This window comes from Dromaius novaehollandiae, chromosome W, assembly GCF_036370855.1.
Source record: "Dromaius novaehollandiae isolate bDroNov1 chromosome W, bDroNov1.hap1, whole genome shotgun sequence".
Lineage (NCBI taxonomy): Eukaryota > Metazoa > Chordata > Aves > Casuariiformes > Dromaiidae > Dromaius > Dromaius novaehollandiae.
In genome coordinates, this window is record NC_088130.1 from 43,839,027 (window position 1) to 43,860,494 (window position 21,468).

The following is a 21,468-nucleotide window of genomic DNA, read 5'->3' on the forward strand; positions in this document are numbered from 1 at the left end:
TTTTAAGCCAGCAACATAACATTAAAATGTTCTTTGATACACAGAAGTCTCCATTCCCTTTACAGAAACAAATACATGCACTGAAGTCTTAACTGAATTTTAGAAGGCAACACTTAACCTAGTCAAAAAGAATTGTTTACCACTAATGAGTTCATTTTGGGAGATGCTGCCATACAGTGTAGTCTCGATATAAAACACCTTTTAACATGCTTCCGATACTCCAGTACAAAATGAGCTTTTCTATATAAAGACAGCTAATGTGGCATTCAAGTTTTCATTTCGGTAACCTCAATAATACAAGTAAGCTGCTTTCCTGTTAAGTTTTACATGCATTATAGTATTATATAAATTTCATACATTATCTAGAAGGTGGTTACAAGGTAGAATGTTTTAAATAGAAGTTTCTCCAAAGCACTATGTGTTAAAAAATAACTACAAACCAGGATATTTCTTCATAATATTTTTAATACTTTTCACTTTTAAATACTGGTTTTAAATTTGTGATTGTAACATGGAAGAGCCAACTTCTTTAAATTTTTAAAACTTATCATTAGGATCATAAAGCTATTATAGAACAAACAGTTACACTCTACACACTCAGGGTACTCAAAAATATGATTCATGTTTTGAGTCTGTAGATGAACAGTGGCAATTCAAATACAGCGTTATCTGTACAACTTGACAAAAATACAGGTGGACAATCTGATTAAAGAGAATCAGCACAACTTCAGATAAACCAGCTCAGCCCAGTTAAGTAAAAGGTACTTTTTTCAAAGTGCATGACATCTTTTCTACAGAAAACTTGTGAAAATAAGATGTGCAGGTTTTCAGGCAGGAGAATGACTCTCTCTCCTCATTATTGCCAATACAAGTTCTATCAAGTAATTTCTTTTGGATCTAGTTTGGCAACATACCCAATTCTCTGGAACAGCAGCAGATATCATTCAGAAAATTGGTAACTGGATTCTCAGCCCTTCAAATTGGTTCAACCTGTAAAATATCCATTCTACAGTCAAGGGGCTTCTTCTGGGAAGAAAACCATCGCTGTATAAATTTAACAGTTCCATTAACCAGAAGAAGAGAACTCAGAGCGCACACGTGTGGGGCAGTGACTGGAGAAACAGGTGGCCTCAAGGGACAGGGAAAAGTCTTACAAAACCATAAAAGAAAGATTCCTTCCGGAAGAAAGGACATAACTGCTACTCACACATGGACAGTCTGAGAGGTCTACAGATAGTTTTATAGGTACTGATTGACCTCTTCAGTGCCTCAGTATTGCAATTCCTTCCATATTCAGTCAGAAGCCTCTTACAGTTCTGATTGGGCAGGGCTAGCTGTAGTGAAGTACCAGTGCCTTCATCTAGAAGTAGAATGTATCTTTACAAATAGTATCTGTAGTGTAATTTTATTTACAGAATAAATCACAAAAGTACATCACATTTAGTGCAAATGCAACTAATGATATAAGATTTATATACTGCTTTGTAAACTTTCCATACCTTTGTAAAATAAAGCTATCCAATTAAATTAAGAAACAGTTACTCGCCGGTATTCAACAACAATTACCAAAAATGGCAAATAAGGAGTTAAACTTTTTTTTTATTTTGGACAGTTTTTTTTTTCTTTCTTTCCTTTTCTCTCTCTATTATTTATTTATTTATTTATTTTTAAGTTCCCATCAGTGGCTATGGTGAATGAACCATCATTAGGTTGATTGTAAAAAGATGAAGTACATTTGAGGTAATAATTTTTTTTTTTTTTTAAACATCACTATATAAAATGCTCACTGGTGATATAGTAAACATGTACAAATTTTCATCTTATTTGCCTTACTAGCATTACCATATAGGCACTTTTCTACATATTCGAATCAACAGAATAATTCTGTAATAAGGCATATTCCATGCACACCATTAGAGAAAGGCAAATAAAAAAGGAAAAGTTATGGAGCATGAAATCTGCGTGCATGTATAATGTGTTATGTATGCTTTCATCTCCATAGAGAAGATGAACAGATAAAAGTTTTTCAACATTGTGCAGATGACATTTAATCATTTGCCAAATCTTCATTAAATAACTATCTTGTATTTACTTTCAGGCACCTACTATAATATATCAAATACGACTTTCAGCTTTCTTTTGAAAAAAATATATCTGAATCTTTTGTTTTGAGATATACAGGTTAGTGAAACACTCGGCAGTCTCTGAATAGTCTCCAACTACAGGACATGAATAAAAAGATCTCAAGAATGAGTACCTGTCTGCCACAGTTCTCTCCTAATGAGCATCTCCAGAATCAAAGGCAGGCAAAATATCTGACTTTTAAATTCTCACAGCAACTAAGGGGAACTTTCCAGTAGGAACTATGTATCCTCATAGCTCTCTGCTCGGTTTTTGATCAAGAGGTAAATAAAGTGACTCACATTTTCTATATGAACCTCATAGCATGGCTTTAAGATGAGGGGGAAAAACATGCAGGATCAGAAAATAATGTACTCATCCTCATTTCCAGACTGGGAATGTTGTCCTATCTAGTCCAAATTGCTTCAATAAATATTATAGTGTACCTTTCTCACAGCTTCAGGAAAGCCCTGGGTATCATGCAAGAAAGCAGTCCACATGTAGCATGGACAGATGACTTCTGGCTTTCAGCTTCTAGCTTTCGTGCCCTCTCATACAGAATCTACCTAGAAATTTCTGGATCATGTTTAATAACAAAAATTCTGCAGCACATATTACATAACTGAAAAATACAATAGAAATATAAAGATATCTGGAAAAAAATAAAGCTTTTCACACTCTTACTCCTTCAGACCCAAAGATCTTCATAAGAATAAGACAATAGAAAAGGCAAAGTCATAAGGATATTGACAGCCCTCAGTTATTAACTGACATTTTACATAACAAGATGATTCATTATAGAGACCAGCAGCAATGAACTATGATTATACAAAGCAAAACAAAACCTGCCAATAAGTCACCTAGGCTTTACTAAACTCCTCCTCCTCTCCCCTCAAATACCGCAGATTTTTGTGCATATAAAGCACATACAGTACGCTATATGTGCTTTTGTCTTTTGTGCTTTTTAGACATGCACAAAAACTGCTCAAGTATCTTAGGAAGGGTTAACAGTAAAATTCTGCAAGTTGTTTAAAATTAAAGCAGTAACCCAAGTTGGTGATTCAAAGTTGTACGTTCTTCCTCTTTTAAAGCAAGCAAATAAAAATAGAGCCATATACATGTTATCAATACATGTATTTATAATTACACACTGATTCAGCAGGAAAAGTTAGCAGGAGAGAGCTAGTGTTAAATATTCAGCCTCATGGTGTTGCAACATTTCTTCACTTCGGTATACAAAGCGTAGAACTTGGGCCATAAAAAGACTGCAGATCCTTCGTTCCAGCATGGAGTGCTCTATACATGGTTACTTCTCCAACGCGGAATGCTCACCCAGTCTTGCTCCAATCACTGTAGAAAGGCAAAGAAAATAAATTTTGAACACAAATAGGAGAACAAGAAATAGTAAGAAATTGTTAAATCCCTTAAATGATTTAGGAACACTGCTATGATCAGATTGGAACTGTCAGCTTACGTGTGACAGTTCAGTTTTTAATAGTTCACCTACACTAGTTTTCTGACAATATACAATTAAAAATGTGAATCAGATATTACAGGGATATCTGTTCCAGAAAGATCAAATGACTAAGACTTTTGGAGTTTGACATACTAAATAGAACCTAAGAACAGAGGTAGCCTGAAGTCATGCACAAAAAAGTGGTAAAAAACACATTTTCAGATCATGTTCTAATATTAGAACTACCAAATACTACTGTGCAGCTGAAATTCAATGGTTTGACACTACAGTTGTACATAATGGAATATACACTGTAAGGGTCTAAATATTGTCACAAAAAACAAGTAAATACTTATTTAGCACAAAGGCTTATATCTGACAAATTTAGATAGTCTACCAGGTGATGGGGAAATGCTTTTCTAATCTCCTGACACATCATCATCTAACTTTCAAATATTAAAATCATTTTGGATTAGTCCAATGACACAGACCATTAAAATATATCCACAGACTTCAGAACGCATCTGTAAATTCCTTTTCTTTATTGGGCCCACTAGAAAGACTGAAAGTGTAAGACAGTATTTTAAGTACTCCAGTGACTGAATTTCTCTTCTGTCAGAAAGGCTGTACTATTAATCAGAATCCTAAATCAAAATTATTCTGTTAATATAAAAGAATACCTTGGCCTTCGTAATATTGTCAGATGTCTGACCACAGAATTGAAAATATACATTAAATTCATGCTAATAAGACATTTCTAGATCAGACTCCTTTATTTGGCCTTAAGTATTTATAGCAGTAAAGCAAGAAAAGAAAAAAATTAATGCATACCTGCTAATACTAGAATAAAATAGGCTTTCCTGCTGTTTTCTCTTGCACATATGATGTAAAACGCTTCAAGAACTTGGGATACTCTCGTTTTGCCACTGCCCTTAACACTGATGCTGGCGCCCATCCTCCTGGGTTCACTAGGAGTAGACATTAAACTGGATTTAAATTGTATTCCACAAACCATGTATATGGCCAAATCAGTAAGTGTATAATATGAATACATTATGTCAGATTCCAACTCCAGACAAGCCTGGGGATTATACCAGAGAGGCTAAGTGCTCCCACACAGAGCTCAGTCATCATCTGAAAAGCAGGGCAGCATTCAGGTTGCATAATTGTAAAAATAGTAGGAGAGAGACATAGTGAGACACAGAAAATCCTATAATATATATATAACTTTATTCTTGCAATTCCCTTTCTGGAGTAACAGCAAAGAACAATCAACAGCAGTTTTAGGGGTTTTTTTTTTTTTTTTTTTTTTTTTTTAGGCCTTTACAACTTGTAACACTTCCTACTATTTTAAAACCCAAATTTAGTCCATTTTTATGGTGCCACTCTATTCAGAGAACATTAAAAACAATATTGTGTTGTGAGTCTTTGGAGAAGGCCCAAATCGAAGATTATATTCCTTAAGTACTTCTAAGAAACAACAGGAAAAAAATTTGAGTTACTACTTATTTTAAAGAAAATGAAAGTCAACTTATTGTTTGCCAGCTTCTCAGTAATCATTGCATTTATCTGCAGAATTGCTTCATGCCAATATTTTATAGATTTGTAAAGCATTTTAAGCAAAATTTGAACAGATTCTAAAATGTTCATATTCAGAGGTCAAATATTTTTCTGAAAGTTGCCACTTCTCATATAATCATAGTTCAAAACTTAATTTGCCAATTCAATTTTTTTTTAAACAATTTGGAAACATCTAAATAGAAAACAAATCAGCTTACCCCAGAGTTTAACATCATACAGTAATATTTATGCAGGATTTATAACAAATTATATCACTGCTATATAAGGGAAATGGTTACTGGAGCCATGAGAGTAATTGTTCAGACTTCCATTCTTTGGTAGGTCATGTAATAGGTGGTTACCAAAAATAAGCAGATGAGCTACCCTTAGAAATTTTTATTGTATCCCAATATTCCAACATTATTATTACATTTCTAAAGCCTGGGTACAGTAACAATACAGTTTGGCTTTGATAACCTTGCAGTCAGTTATAAGGATTCTATCAGTTAAAAAAAATCAAGAAATATGAGGACTGGATTATAGAGCTTGTAAACATCTTCATACAAAAATATATTTGTACCTTCTTAACATTGAGGGCAAGAATTGTATCTTCACTATCAGCAGCTTTTCAGCCCAACAGGCTGAATCAGGAGAAGAATTTTACAGCAACAAATGAATAAAAAGCACACTATTACTGAAACTAAAAGCTATGCCAAATCAACCCAGTTGCAGACATTTCTTCCTCCTGTCTCTCAAAAGGGTTTTTAGGACCAAGCTACACACTATTTTCATTTATTCCTCCTAGAATACCAAACAATGAATGATTCCATTAATTGTTGTAGCACATGATTTCAAGCCTTTCTGAACATAAAGAACACAAATGCAATCCTACAAAAGCTTAAAAGAAAACTCCATCAATTTTTTTTTTGCCAGCACTCAGATCCCCATAATTAGCATACACAGTGAATGCCATACTGCAAAAGTTGTACTTACCATTAGCTACATATGTAATCTTGCATAGGATGTTGTCCCTGCTTATTTCCTTGTTCCCCTCTGGTGGGCTGACTAACGTCTGACAAATCATAGCAATATTTATTTTTGCACGGACGCATCGGTTGTTCAGCTGCCAAAGAATGAAATACTTAGTTACCCCAAACCAAGTTTATTTCAGCATACTTGATTAATATTTTAATTTACTATAAAGTTTAAGATAGGTCAAAAGTCATGCTTCAGAGAGTTTGCATTCTAGCACTACATGGATGTAACATGAATGAAAAGATGGATGCATGGTGAATAAGGAAAGGGTTAAAACAAAATGCCTGAACTTCAGATTCCTGTTTGCTCAATACATTAGTAATGAATTACTTCACTTGTGACAAGTGAACAAGGAAGCATTTACAGAATGACATACTAGCATCTACAAATATCAGTTGGTAACTTTTCCATTATAAATAGGTAGTGGCATAGGAATAAGCACAGAAATACTCCAAAGAAAACAGTCACTGCTACTCTCTGACAAAACCAAGGCAGAACTGCGTAAAGTGAAGGTTTAACAGATCTCATATCTACAGTTATACAAGCTTATCCCTGTAACACTGTCTGACAACACTGAAGAGTTTTCATGGAATTACATCAGTATAACCTCAATTCTTTTAAGCATTATCACGTCTCCAGAAATTTTGCTTCCATTCTTCTGCAATACCTCAAACCAGCTCACTGCTGAGAAAAGGCAAAGCAGCTTTTGGCTCAGAACAACTTCATCAGGTCATGGTATCAACTGATTTAAACAAACTGTATTACTTTTCCTTAGAAGTTTTTTTTCCTTACACTATCATTGCAATATCATCATCACATAATAGAAGAATGGTATTTTGAAAGCATAGCTTGACAGAATGAAAACACCACTTACAGGAGCACTGTCATGTTCCACAGAGAAGTTGCACACAATCCACGTTTCAGGGTCATTTTCACTGAATGCTGGTATCTTTCTGATGGCAGACAAATACAGCACATCCCTTTGAGAAGCAGGCCACACCCTCTGTGGAAAAATAGTTGATTATAAGCTTTTCCAATTTTGCAAATTAAATACTTGTCTACTATCATGTGATAAAGGAAAAACAGAAGCATTATAAATAAGGTCAGTTATGTTATTTTTAAGGAAAACAGGTTCAAGTTGCATGCAACTTTAAATTGAAAGCAGAACACAATTACTGTACAGATGTATACTGGGTTACATGGCTACATTTTATTTTAAGACAAACTTAATTTTAAAAAGTTTAAGGCAAAAGTTTAAAACCTGTGAAAGGCAAGGAGTCTAGCAACAGCCGTTTTTCAGCAAACAAAGAGGCAGCTTCCCTACAATTTTCTCAACATCAGGTTTGCATTTTAGTTAATACTTGTACCCGCTAGTTCAGTTTGTTGCTTAACTGTAAGTAGATGTGTTTACAGTTAGAATGTCTCCATACACATACATACTGAGAGAGAAAGAGAAACATTTTTAACAGAAGTATTTTTTATAGAGCTATCATTTCAGAGACACAGATACGGTAAACTGAAATTATCTAGATAGAATGTTTCAGAAGTAAGATGTCTGATAAAATAAAATAAGCTACAGAAGCCATTTTCCTGATATTCTGGGTGGGGGGAGGGAAGAGAATCAACCCTATCTAAGTTTTACAACAACACTATAGAGTTCACACAACTGCTTTATTAAAAAAAAAAAAAAAAAGAAAGTCTTCTGTTATGGCAGTTTTCAGGTACCTGTGCTACAGGTGAAATGGTCCAAGAAAACAATTTGTTTTAATATCTAAGTATACTCATACTCAGCACCATGCAAGATTAAAGACGAATCTGTATACTTCATAGCCAGTTTTTTCTTGAACCCAACTGTTAGGGTAATTGTTGGGTTACAGTTTGAATGAGTATTTTGATAAAGATACACCAGAACTGGTAGTGGAAAAAAAAATAACTCAAGTTAAAAGAATAAGTGTATTATACCATTATCAGCAAATATACCACTTGCAATGCAAATGCATATGTCAACAGCATGCATTATTGCAAGCAAAACAAAACCACGCAATACAGTGGTATGAGTTTTTCTTCCTTGTAGTCAGTGTTGACCTAGTTTTAGGTGACCCTGTTTTGTTGGCAGTGATGTACTTAGGTTAAAAAGAGTTCTCACCTGTTATTACAAATTCTGACACATACATGCATAGCCAGTTATGCCATCAAACCAACTTCCAAAAATTGACAAACTTCAGTTTAATACAGAACTAGTTCTGAACTATTGTTTCAAACAGTATGTTAAGCTGTTACGTCACTGAAGTGTTTCATAATAAATTAGAACACACATGCCTCAGATTGTCTCAATAAGGTGGTGTATACAGCTTAAGCGTTATTACCTTATGTGTCTGGTAAATGATGATTGCATTGTCAGCTAATGTTTCCACAACATGGAAATTTTCAATTGTTGCTAAAAGAAAAAAAAGAAGGAAAAAATCCATCAACAAACAAGTATACAGACATTACGTCAAGATTATAAACAATATGCTTACTGATAAACAAAATGTAAGAACCAATTCCATACTTTCCCAGTCATTACGAACATCGACGTTCCAGAAGTAGTGGCAAACTTCATGCCCTGTTACACCTTTAACTGCATGTGTTGCCTTCAAAGGATCTAAAACTATTCCATTCTCTTCCACCTCTCTTCTGTAAACCTATGGCCAAATACAAAGAAACGCAGGACAGAAGTGTCAAAACTGTTTGTATTTAATTGTTTAAAATTTAATCATCTAAAAACAAAACAAAACAAAAAAACCCCTACCCACACGCTTACCTAGAAGACTAACGCAAATGATTTGACATGTCAGTGCTCCCTGGTAACTGCCAGTGTGGATGTTCTCACATGGCACATTGCAATGAAGTGAGAATGAGATAGTATTTTGAGAGTCTCTTCTCCAAAAATGGATTTAGCTACCTTACTTACCATCAGGCACAAGGATCATCACAAACACTTTACAGTAGAGTAAATGAAACAGTAACTTACTATCATATAATATTTCATATGAATTTTTATATCATTCTGATACCAAATGTTAAGTAGGAGAAAATAAGGAAGGAATCTGCAATGACATAAAGCTCTTGCAAGAGCTGGATAGGATTCCGCATGATTGAACTGATTAGTGGCTGTAGCTCTTGTGGACTCCAGCCCTAACCTAAAAACAATGTTATTCTCAAAGAGAACTATTAACAGCATAACTTGCTGAGTGATAGTACTCAAAAAGAAAAAAAAAATATTTTTCTTAATAGCATACCATCTTATATCAGCTAAGCAAAGAAACAAAAGGTTAAACTATTTACCTTCATTTCTCCTTCTTCTACCACTAGCTGCCAATTGGCATCTCCTCCTACATCTTGTAAAGAATAAGTCATATGATTTTGTACCATCTCTTCTACCTTTAAAGGAAAAAAGAAAAAGCACAATTTTTTAAAACATTCCATACATTTTCTTTGACTGGAAACTGTACAGTACTGGAAACCACAACAAGTCAAGGCTTCACATCTTGTGCAGGAGCTGAACTTGAACAGAACTCTCTATCAAAAGTAAGAGCAAGCAGATACTTTTGGCATTCAGAAACAAAAAACAAAAAGCTTGATTCAATTTCTGACTTCTTTCTTTATAGGTACTTCCTATCCTTCCTTTGTGGCTCTGAACTGTCAAAATTCACTATTTCACCTACTGACCACTTTATCTCAACATTTAAAAATTACTTTGCGTCTCTAAAGAGAATTACGATGCACTGCGAGATACGAAAGCCAACATTCAGCGAAGAGCATTTAGGAAACTGAACAAAGAGGGTGGGGAAAAAAGGACAGATCACCTAAAAATGTGAATACTATCAAAAACTTATATTGGAACCGCAGTCATGAGCAACACATGCCCTACTCTGTTTTACCAGCATCTTTACACAGTTGCCCACTGGAAAGAACTGAGGAACAGAAATGCTTAATTCCAGAAAAACTAAGATGATGCAGAAACTCCATTATTTTAAAATATTTAAGTAGTTAGGTGGACAGCTGTGTGCTTTTCTTCAAGGTCAGGTATTTAATACATTTTAATCAAGCTATATGAACAGCTCATTTTTTATTCCATATAATCTATATGAAAGAGGTAGTAGGACAATAAAAACTTTTTTTTTAAATATATCTACAATCTTATTCTATAATCTTATGTTTCTTTTGTTTCCCACTCCCCCCAATCCTCCCCACTATTTCCAAATCCTGCTCACAGTCAAATGAGTTTAGCACCCTAGAAAAGGAAGGAAGAAAGATATCCACTCACCATTTAACATGTACAAACATTGGGAACTTTTTTCCACCTTCAAAACTTAAAGGCAGGTGACTACTAGAAAACTTGTCACAACAAACAAATCTTGTGATTGTCACTATTTTCCTGAGTAACTAGAAATGTTTTTTAACTAAAGAAAAAGCACTTAAAACAAAGCTTAGCTGACTGATGAATACACTGATTAATCTAAGGAGCGCACAATCACAAGATCAGCACCCTGAATCTGTAAGTGCTTTCTGCTCAACTTCAAAAAACCATTTTATACATATACACACACACACTAGGCTTCATAACATAATGCATTTAACTGAGTGAGTAGTACAAGTAGAAAGCAAAACTAAGGAGTATTTGATGACCTTTTCTAATATGATATAGAATTAAAAGATCTTATTTACATTCAATATAAAGCGGTAACTTTGTTCATACTATACACTGTTTGGGCAACACATAAGACTAGGAAGAAAAAAGGTAATTGATTCAAGCCGAAATCCTCCAAGTATAACAAAGTAAAACACATTGGATGGAATCTTTATCTTAACTACAGATTTTGCTACAGAAACCCAAGTTAAGAGTACAGAATTTTTTCTCCTGTTGCAGGGAAGGCTAGCGCAAGACTTGTGTTTCTGCTTCTATGAAGGCCATCTTTTCCTGTCAGTTACTAAAAGGCTTCCTACAAAAGGTCTATTTTCTTTCTCAGGACACTCTTTATGATAGCACAGTCCAAGTGAGGTAGAAAGGTAGACTATTTAAAACTTCAATTTACTAGCAGTAGGCCACACTTCTTTCAGAAGAGGATCCTCACCATGCTCCCAAACTTCCCCTGCAATACCTTCAGGTCCCTATCCCTCTGTCCTCCCCCAGGTCTTAACCTTCTATGGATACAGTTTACTTTATGCTTATGTTCTGTATTTTTGCTGCTTCTGCTTTATGCTAAAGGCAGTCAGAGGAGGGGAAGGGCAAGGAAAGAGACGCAGACACCCACAGCAGCACACGCCAAATGGCTTAAAGCCTTTGGAATTTCTCAGCAGTTGGCTCCTGAATTCCTCTGAAAACTTGAAAGGCTTTTTTAGTATATGTTGATTTTTTTTTCCCCACGGTCTTACCTTAGATGGTAAAGTTTAACTCCTGCTAATAAGACACATGACGCGGATCATCTTTCAGAGAGCTGCTCTTTAAGTTAGCAGAAGCAGAGAAGCATCACCACTGCAACTTTCAGAGCAGAGCGAACACTTCATTCCACTAACAAAAGCAATTACTTCTATTTGAGCAAGGAACTGCAGTGCCCGCAACTGGCTTGTGCATGCTGCCTGTCCAAACAGCACGCAGTTTACCCCACAGGTCGCTGTCAGCCTGCATCTATTCCAGCTGCCACACTGGGCACAGAGTCAAGATTCACAACTTCTTTGCTGCTGGGTAGGACACACGATTCCCTCCAGGTTACTGGCAGGCTGCAGGCACAGTCTGCAAATATACTTGTATCCTCTGTCATGCAGGCTTAGTCCGCAACCTTAAGTGGGCAGACCTTCACCTAAAAGACCCTCAAAACAGCTCAAGCTGTTTAGAGAACTGATAGTTCTTTAAGAAATGAGAAAGTCATCTGCAAAACATCTGCAAAGTTTAAACCCAAACCTCTCACTCAACTGACAAAGACAAATCAATACTTTCTGAAGGCACCCTGAGGAAATAGCTCCCATGAGGATACATAAACAAAGTAATTGCTTTGTAAGAGCAGAAATTTTTACCTTACTGTCACATAATTACCTCCTTTTCCAAATATCCAAAAATAACGGAGTACAATACCTGAATTGTCCTTCGCCCCATCGTAAAGATTGGACAGTCTTTCAACTAAAGAGGGTGAAGAACCCCAGTGCATCATCAACCAGTAGCCAGCATTATAACAGAATATTTCCTTTCTATTGAGGATTCCCCAGGGATAGGAGAGAGATGTCAAGAGGTTCAAAACAAGCTGCAAAGGTTTTACAAAAAGATAAGAGACTATCAAGCTTTTCGGAATGAAACAAGTGACATAACAGAAGGGAGCTACATTTTCAAAAGCCTGATACTAAGTTCTCAATGACTTTAAGATAGTACTCAAAACAGCTGAAGTTAATCTAATAAACAATGAAGCCAAATGAATAGTGTCTTGGAACCTATAATGTCCCACAGCAAAATTAAGCACCTTGATAATATTCAGCTTCCTCAACAGCAAGTGAACAAGCTAAGCTAAGCCACAAATCGTTCACATATCTGGTCCATTTTTAAACCACTACCCTAATTCTGAGGGAGTTCTGAATATTCCTTTGGGACTAGCAGCTTTTCTAGACTGAAAATGCCAGGGTTACTCTTACAGAAAGAAGTGCTCAAATCATTCCACTACTCCCTCTATCCCCCCAAACTTTTTCACAATCATCTCCTTTTCACAAAGTCCAAGCTGACAGCATGTGGTAACATTTCAGTACCTTCTCACACAAGAGAAGGGAAGATACCGACCTAATTCAACAAGTTTCCACCAGTTGAACCACATTTTTACTCCTATAGCAATCATAGCATTCCAGAGAAATCACAAAATATCTATCCAACTTTTATTTCAACTACTCAGGCACACACAGAGCTGTTGGGAGCCACATCACAATAGTTCCTACAGGAACTTTACCGCTGTTTGTTCTGGAACAAATAATCTAAGCTTCAGTTGCTAATGACAAGTCTCCAATATTTGTTCAAGGTATGAACAGATACTGAATCTTCTGAAGGAGATACTGAAGTTCACTGTAGCTGGTCATCATATTGGTATCTTGTTCAGGGAAATCTCTTCCATCTCAGGAAAGATGACTGAACACGTTCCAAGCTATGGTAAAAATGCACTCTTTCTCAGGAAGACACCTTTAGCAGGAAGATCTTGCTGACAGTGGTGCCTCAGCAATCAAGCATGTTTATGCTTCTCAATTTTAAAAACAAAGCTGCAAGTTTCTACTTGATCTTTGCTGATACTGAAATTCCCTTGCTATGAATGAAGTCTAGAAATGAGTCCCATTTATTCAGAATCAAGACATCAGATATTCTTTTGCCTTCTGGAAAGGCAGATCCTGAAGCCTGGGGATGGATGTTGGTTTCATATTATCAGGTCTACAGCAGGCTGTCACCAAGAGAAGGTATCCTGTTTTTCCCCCTTCAAGCCCCTGTTGTCTTTCACTGCCAGCTCACCAGCACTGAGACTCCAGAGCAAGTGGACTGATTTGCTGATCTGAGAGAAATCTATTCTAGGGTGTGGGGGAAGAAGGTGAGGAGAGTAGTTTTCTATAAATTAACAAGATCATCTTTTCTGCAGGAAGTCTATTAACTTGAAACAGCATCCTAAGGCACTGGGTAGTCAGTTCAATTTAGTATAAGCCATGCAGAGGTGAAGAGCAACAGCTTGACTCTACACTCCAGTCCATTTAACTTTGATCTTTAACCTGAATTTGCATTCTCGTGATGAGGACCTAGTCAACTGCAGAATTTTTGATGGCTAGTTTTACTGTAACACTAGCACACCAATATTCAAATTCACCATATGTATGCACAAATGCTATCACAAGCATAAAAGGCAAAAGTGAGAAGGCCCGCACACTTTAGCAGAGTTTCCTTTCAATTGAACTAGCCATGTACTCACAGCCAGACAGGCATCCAGTTCTTACCTTTGGAATCAAAGGTACTATTACCTGACGTGCCCATCCCCCCATTCTCCTCCAAATACCCTGAAATACTAATTTGACTACTAGCAGTCCAGTCAGTGCATCAGCGTTTTGTAATATGACCTGCATACTTTTTGCCTTGCTGCAAGCCAAAATTCTAGAGATGTAACTGGTTGCAATAGGTCAAGGCAAATGTTGGGATTTCAGTCCATAGAGCAAGTCATTAAATGTTAGGCTTCTGCTCAAAGCTAGGAGTAAAACCAACAGGTGGTATGATTCCAGGCTCCATTGCTCAGAGGGAGTTCATTCCTTTTATTTGAAAAAGCAGGTTGTTTAGTGTCAGTGAACTGCTTCCAACAGAACCAAATCACAAATTTCAGAACAAAGTCCAGTTCTCTGCTTAACAAGAACATATAGACCGCAACAGAAGGGACCTTACAGCAGCAATGCCATGTCTGAAAAACACTTTTTTTGAGACTAAGGAGCAGACACATGAATCCACCTGTCTCGTCCAACTTTATAAACTACAATCCTCAGAGCAAGCACAGAGTAATTTTGTGCATTAACAGAAAGACACAATGACAACATTTCCATACTCAGGATGTCAGACTAACTTTCTGAAGGATAAGTGAATATATTCGAACTCTTCAGTAAGCTCTCATATCTGCAATCCTGTTTAAGATGCATTATAATGACCTTCCAGTACTAAGACTAGCTGTAGACATAAAAACAATACTCCTGAACCTTAACATTTTGTATCTTAATGTCATTACAAGCAATACAAAAAAAGTGTAAAAGAAAGTTACACCTTTGATTGATTTAAAAGCAAGAAAAAAAACATTTGAAGTCAAGCCTATCTCCATCCCACACAAAACAGGTGTTAATTTTGCTTTTATAATAATCAGAAATGCAGATTAAGTTGTACACATTTTTAGTAAAGCTACTGAAATCAGTTCAACAGTCTCACAAGATTTGGGCCTCTGGAGGAGTGATATGCATGCAAGCAGAATGTAAAAAAGACAACCATTTAGTATAGGAATAGAGAACTCCTTTGTTTGTCTCAATGTACTAGTTTAAAGCAAGCAGTGATTTATGTAACAAAAACCCAGGTTCCAGGGAAGAGGATGAAATACAGCAAAGATATGCAACCCCCACTCTATGCATTCATACAGTACCTGGGCGCTGAATCTGTGAACATCATCAGAGGCACTGACTAGATCAATGGAAGACATGGAGGAAGAGCGACTATAGGGCTACCAGAGACAGACAAAGAAAAAACCAAGTAATCAGAACAAAGGCACAACAGAGCATTCAGTACCAACTTCCAAGCACAAGATAATGAAGAAAAGGAAAACAAAAGCACCATAAGCAGCAAGCACAGCAGCAAATGCTGATTTCATGCACCTATTATGTATTATATTCCCAGTGTAGCCTTGAGAGGAGTGTAGTGTTTCCAGTAACACTAAAAGTAACACTAAAAAATGTCAACTGATTCACTGGATTTTTTCTAGTTTATTCAGCTCAATAAATTTCATTGAGGGTATCTTAAATACACTATCAAGTTAGCACATCGGTTTTTCTTTTTTATGTAATGTATCAAGTTTGTCAGTTTGAGATAAGTCAGGAGTATTCTAAATAGCTACTCAGATCAATATTTTTTGAGCCAAGACAGAAAACAGTCCTCCTCCAGTTCTGGTCACTTCAATTAAAAATTAGTAACCTATTAAAAGTTACTAGAAACATCTACAAATTCAATCTCACCTACCCATATGAAATATTAAAAAATAGAAATCTCATAAGTCAGCCCATTACTTTGAGATGATGGGAAACATCTTACCTTCTGGACAAATCTATGAGTCCCCACAGCAGAATATGCATCTCCAGAAGGCAAGGACACTGGCCAATGCAATCTGACCTTTTCACTTTGAGACTGCAATGAGATGGGTTTAGTTATTAGTAAGCAAAAATATTTAACAGTACCAATATTAAGAACTGAAATATGCTTATAAATGTCAGTATAAAGCATCTGGAGTTTTAGGAGTTGCACCCTAGGAGAATTTAATAGAAATCATGCATGAAATACCTGCCATTAACACATTTTTCAAGTATCAGTACCTGTTCTTCCATTTTATCTTGTCTATCGAGAGCTGCTTCAACAGCATCAAAAAATTCTTCTTCATTAATCAGACTATTAGGACCCTCCTAGACCATAAGAAACAAAATTAGTTCAAAATTCAGAAGACATGAGAGTTGCATTTAAGTTTATTAAAAAAAAAATCCATATATCAAGTATATAACTGATTGAGGAACATTTCTGCATAGACCTCAAGTCTTTTCACCAACATTCTTAGATTACAGTTCATCGGAAAACCTTACTTGTTAAAAAAAGATATTCCTATTCTTTAAGTGTAATTTACAGGTAGTTATATTAACAAGCAAAAATATTTTCTGGAAACCGAGGACTGAAGAACAAAGCCAATATACATTGCCCCCAGATTTAGGTTTTATTTATACATCTTCTCTTGTGTTAACATGAGTACATTTCTGTCACACTGTCACAAGTTTTAGTTGGGTAATTAGACTTCCCTGCGACTATTCCAGTGCCTTAGGTGGATTTCAGATATGTGCATGACATGACAGGATGGAATCCTGGGGATCTCCATTGAGAATTCTTAGAAAGAGTATTTAACACAAACAGCAGGCAGAGTTGAGTCAACTACTACTAAAAACTCATGACCAGTATGTAAAATGGCAACTTAAACAAGCTCACAGCTCTGACTGTATTGTAAGACAGACTGTGGTCTCACAAAATTTAAAAAGAATTTTCAAATTAAATTTTAAAAGTAGTACTTTGCAACAGGGAGAAGGCAGAAATTTCTTTGTAGTTAATATTAACACTAGCTCTCAAAGGTTTAACTGTCAACTCCTCTGGCTAACTTTTTCAAGGTTTTTAATATTCTGCCTGCTATGCCTTAATCTCAGAATATGTTTGATGAAAAATCATTTTCCACTAAAAATCTGAGTTACAGTATGTAATTCCAACATGGTGTCCATTCCCTTACATGTTTAGCTTGCAGTAGTCAGTCTTGCAAAGAACAAATTTAATTAAGCAGGCAGCTGTTCACAGAAGTTTAAATAAATTCACAGATAACACTACTCAAAGATATTTAGAAAGCATTTAGACCCTTTGGAAGCTTTTTAATTCTAGCTACACTGAGGCAGCTGCTGGGCGTTATGTACCAAGTCTGGAGACTGAAAGGTGACAACAGATCAGGATGAGGGAAATAGATGCAAGAAGGGGAATATTGTGCTTGTTCCACAGTCACAGAGCTCTAGAAGTGGAAGGGAAATATGAATGTAGACAGGAAATACTAATGGTAGGATGAAAAAAATATAAAGAAAACCTGGGGATCGACATAAGGAATTAAGGAGGAAGAGAGGCATAGGGGAGAACAGACACTGAAACAATGGGGAACAGAAACAGAAAACCCACAGCACACTGAATGCAGACAAGTATCTGCAGAGACAGCAAGGTCTAAGTTTTCCACCTAGAGATGGAAACTTCCCCATTTCCTCATTTTGGACACTACAGTTCTCTATTTTGGGAAGACAGACCTCAAGCAGTCTTTAAAGAGACTGTTCTGTTACCACTTGAGCGTAACTCTACCTTGGATAGGCTAAGATCTCTCATGCCTCCGATTCTTTCCCTACAGACACCAATATACTGCTTGGGGGCTTACAACAGGATAAAAAGGAAACATACAGATGAAAGTGTTCCACAGAGTAATTGATCAAAAAACCTGAAAGTGTCTCAAAAAAATCCCTAGAACATGGATCAACTTAAAACCTTCCTCAACACACTAACATCCGGAGGTGGTATAGACATTTTCTGCTTTTGTAACTGTTCATTCAAAAAGAAAGCTATTTCCAGTACAGATGGTTACAGAAATGATTTAAAACTGGAAATCAAGTGTAGATTGCCGATGGGAGACCTGCTTACATTTTGCGTGGCTTGAAACAATAGCTGAAAGTGTGAACTGCTCTTCACTGCAGTTAAGACATTCAGATTTTCTCTGTGGCTACAGAGTCTGTATTTCCCTGAAATGCCAACAAGGATGAAACATATTTGGTTACCTGGACTGCAAGAGGCAGCAACTTCTTTGTCCGCACCTATTTTGTTACCCAGCTTCCCCTTAAAGTAGGTTTTAACTTAATTACCCTCGTAGGCCTGTTTAATGAAGGCTCTCCTTCCATTCCCTACTCTGAATCTGTCAAATGAAATGCCACCTTACATCTGGAAGACTGACCAAAATATTCACCAGTATGCTTGTCAGTTAGCGCAGTATTTTAAAGGAACCAAAACAGCTGGGGTAGTATTTAATGCCAAAGGATTTGGGCCCCAAGAAAACACAGCGTATCTGGAAGACAATCAGCTATCATACATGAAAGAAATCCAGTGAATTTCAAGTGAAGCTGTGATTTTATAGAAAAAGCACACGCGCACACGCACACACAAACTTTGTACATGTGAATGCCATCTCAGCAACATTATTCTGTAATCCTGTGAACAGCAAGAACAGGAGAGCTTCTGAAACAAAGAAACTAAGATTTGAGATAAAAGGATATCAAAATCTCTTTTGTAGAGATTCTTTTGGTAATTACTGCCTAAGATGTTTACAAATAGGTTTATTTCAGAATTTCACTAGAAACTCGAGAGTAGTTAGATGTTAAAGCAAAAGGAACTTCCGCTTTAATTCGTCTAAATTTTTAACTCTCATGAATAAGTCACTACATGTATTTCATGCAGAGATCAGTAAAGATAAAGGTTCCTATTTTGGAGCTGAAACTTCAGACACTTTGATGGAGTAAAGAGTTCGTTAAAAAAAAAAACAAAAAACAAAAAAAACCCACACACACAGGTCATCTTTTGCCACTACTGCCTTGCTGGCTAGCATAAGAGTCATATTTTGGGTTGAGATGAAAAGGGGACAACCTCAAACTTTAAAACATATGTCATACCCAGCTACTTAGGGAGCTCAAATCAGGTGGTAAAACCAGAACTTGCCATCCACCTTTTTCTTTTCTCTTATAGTGGTGCCTCAGTCACAGCAGACAACCTAAGCTCAAATATCTGCTCTACCTATTTCTCAAGCTATGATATACAAGAACACGTTCAATTGTCTTAGAAATTCTTACAAATTAGCCAAACTGCATTACAGGTACATTAGTTCATATTATTCTTCAGACGGCTCTTTAAATGTCTCAGAATTTGACTAAATACGTAACTGAGGAAAAAGCTGCCGAAGTATGCAATTTAAGTGAAGTAGAACCTAAAAGAAATCGAATTTATGAACTCGCTTAAAGTGGCAATGGCAAGTTAAAATCAGTTTAAGTTAAACTTCACATTCTAGGACTGCCTCTGCAGTCAGGATTTTTACATTTCATATCTGTACAGCTGACCCATTCAACACAGAAAGCACAAAACTGTTTGTATATGAGCACTCCTTCATTCTCAAAAGGTTTAAGGATTGAGATTCTTCATCCAATTTCCAAGATGGAAAAAAAGAAGTGGCATAAACACATATATTACTTGCACAAGCCCAAAACCACAATTTACACACATACACATATCACTTTGAGAAACAAACCAAACTTGAAAAGCCTTAAGGTTCTCAATTTTCAAAAGCACAACTAGTACCTCATAGTCTGGCCCTCCGAAATGGGATTTCTTCTTCAGTTCTGTCACAGCATTTTTGTATGCTTCTTCTATTCTTCTCCTTTTCTCAATCTCCTGCAAAATTACACAAGCATTTGAGACAGGTGGAATGAATCAACTGGTAATAGTAAATATGCCAATAAATGGATATGTTTTTGTCTTCCAAGTTTGCAAGGCTGCTAGATTTCCTGCTTTTCTACTTTTATTTTCATACATGCTTTGTGTTTGTATTATATATACACAGATATATAATACAAGGCTTAAGTAGCTACCTACCTTGAGAATACCTTCTTTAAGTCATGTGGAAAAAGCTAAACCAGCAAGCAGAAACTGCTATTTAGCTTAAACATAGCTATTCCTGGTTTGTTGAGGGTCAGACTTTGTATCTGACTGACAGTTTACATAAACCTCCCGGACATAGATGCTTGGGCATGGAGAGAATAGTAAGACTGGTGAAAAGCTAACTTGTTGAATAATGTGAGATAATGAGTCACAGCATGTAAGCTTGCATCTATAATTAGCTTGCATAGGATCCACGTGAATCATTTCATGAACTCCATGCAGAGACTAAGAACCCAACATCCTTCTTCCCTAACAGGTATGTGACTGCACTAGAGCCACCAGTGCCTGTGTCATTGTGTATTTCAAATAAAGCAGTAGTTATGTTGGAAAGAGACTGAGATTTCCTCCTTGAACTCTATACAGCGCCACATGTTCCCAGTGAACAGGTATAAACACTTCTGTAATTCCTCTGCTTCACAGCTTTAGTACATTAGAAGTTTCTGTTCCTTTTCAGAATCACATTCAGGTGGAAGAAAGTGTTAAGTCTCACAGTGACAACTGAATACTGCACACCACTACTTGCAGATATGAATACAATTATTCAGCAACTGAGTTTCAACTTGAAAGATCTGGTGGAAGACTCTGTTAGAACATGCTAACAGGCTTGATTTACCACTGGGAATTCAGCAGTCACATTCACTTTAAAACATGTACTTTAAGCTTTTCTTTAGAAACTGGAAAATAAAACAATTGTCCTGTGTTGTAAAGGAAAATAGTACAGTTTTCCACAGGAAAAGTCTTAGAAAAAAGCAGCATTTGGAGATAAAAATCAAGATTGCCGTTATCTGTGAATGTAGGCTTTCCCTTCCTGAAATACTATCAGACAGGCTTTACCTATTAACACTTACATTTCAGAAAAATTTACAAGTTTCCCTATTTTGAAAGTAACCAGAGAGCCCTGAAGATGTACAAGGCATGACTAGAGTATAAACCATTAAGAGAAAGCACAGAAGTGTCACCAGAACACACTGAATACAAATCACACTTTCTGTACTTCACTTTGCAAATTACTGATAATTCAGATGTGTGTCAAAAGACAACTCTTCACTCCAAATCTGGCAAATTCCTGTTGGCAACAACATTAAATAATGCAGAAAATGAGAGATTGATTGATTGCACAGCAGAAAAATTACTGGTATATTAAAACTTTGGAGTATTTAATGAGACATTTTAGTTACAAAAGTCAAAAGTGGACAAAATAAACCACTTGCTAAGCATATTAATCTTAAAGTAAAAGTTAATTTTCAGAAAA

At 36.2% G+C, this 21,468-nt stretch overlaps 1 protein-coding gene across 4 annotated transcripts in view; it reads right to left on the reverse strand.

Annotated features, from left to right (window-relative positions):
* Window positions 1-447: 447 nt before the first annotated feature.
* Window positions 448-21,468, reverse strand: part of CERT1 (ceramide transporter 1) — a 75,255-nt gene continuing 54,234 nt past the window's right edge. For 3 of the 4 annotated variants that reach the window (XM_026106765.2, XM_026106769.2, XM_026106767.2), the window contains 11 exons: window positions 19,857-19,949; window positions 16,274-16,360; window positions 15,996-16,088; window positions 15,334-15,411; window positions 9,500-9,595; window positions 8,724-8,856; window positions 8,539-8,609; window positions 7,047-7,175; window positions 6,131-6,260; window positions 4,409-4,545; window positions 448-3,471 (listed from right to left, as the gene is read on the reverse strand). In XM_026106765.2, the coding sequence (XP_025962550.1) occupies window positions 4,418-4,545; window positions 6,131-6,260; window positions 7,047-7,175; window positions 8,539-8,609; window positions 8,724-8,856; window positions 9,500-9,595; window positions 15,334-15,411; window positions 15,996-16,088; window positions 16,274-16,360; window positions 19,857-19,949 (1,038 nt within the window). In that variant the 3' untranslated portion in view covers window positions 448-3,471; window positions 4,409-4,417. The remainder of the gene's footprint in view (window positions 3,472-4,408; window positions 4,546-6,130; window positions 6,261-7,046; window positions 7,176-8,538; window positions 8,610-8,723; window positions 8,857-9,499; window positions 9,596-15,333; window positions 15,412-15,995; window positions 16,089-16,273; window positions 16,361-19,856; window positions 19,950-21,468) is intronic. The other variant, XM_026106766.2, reaches the window with a different exon arrangement.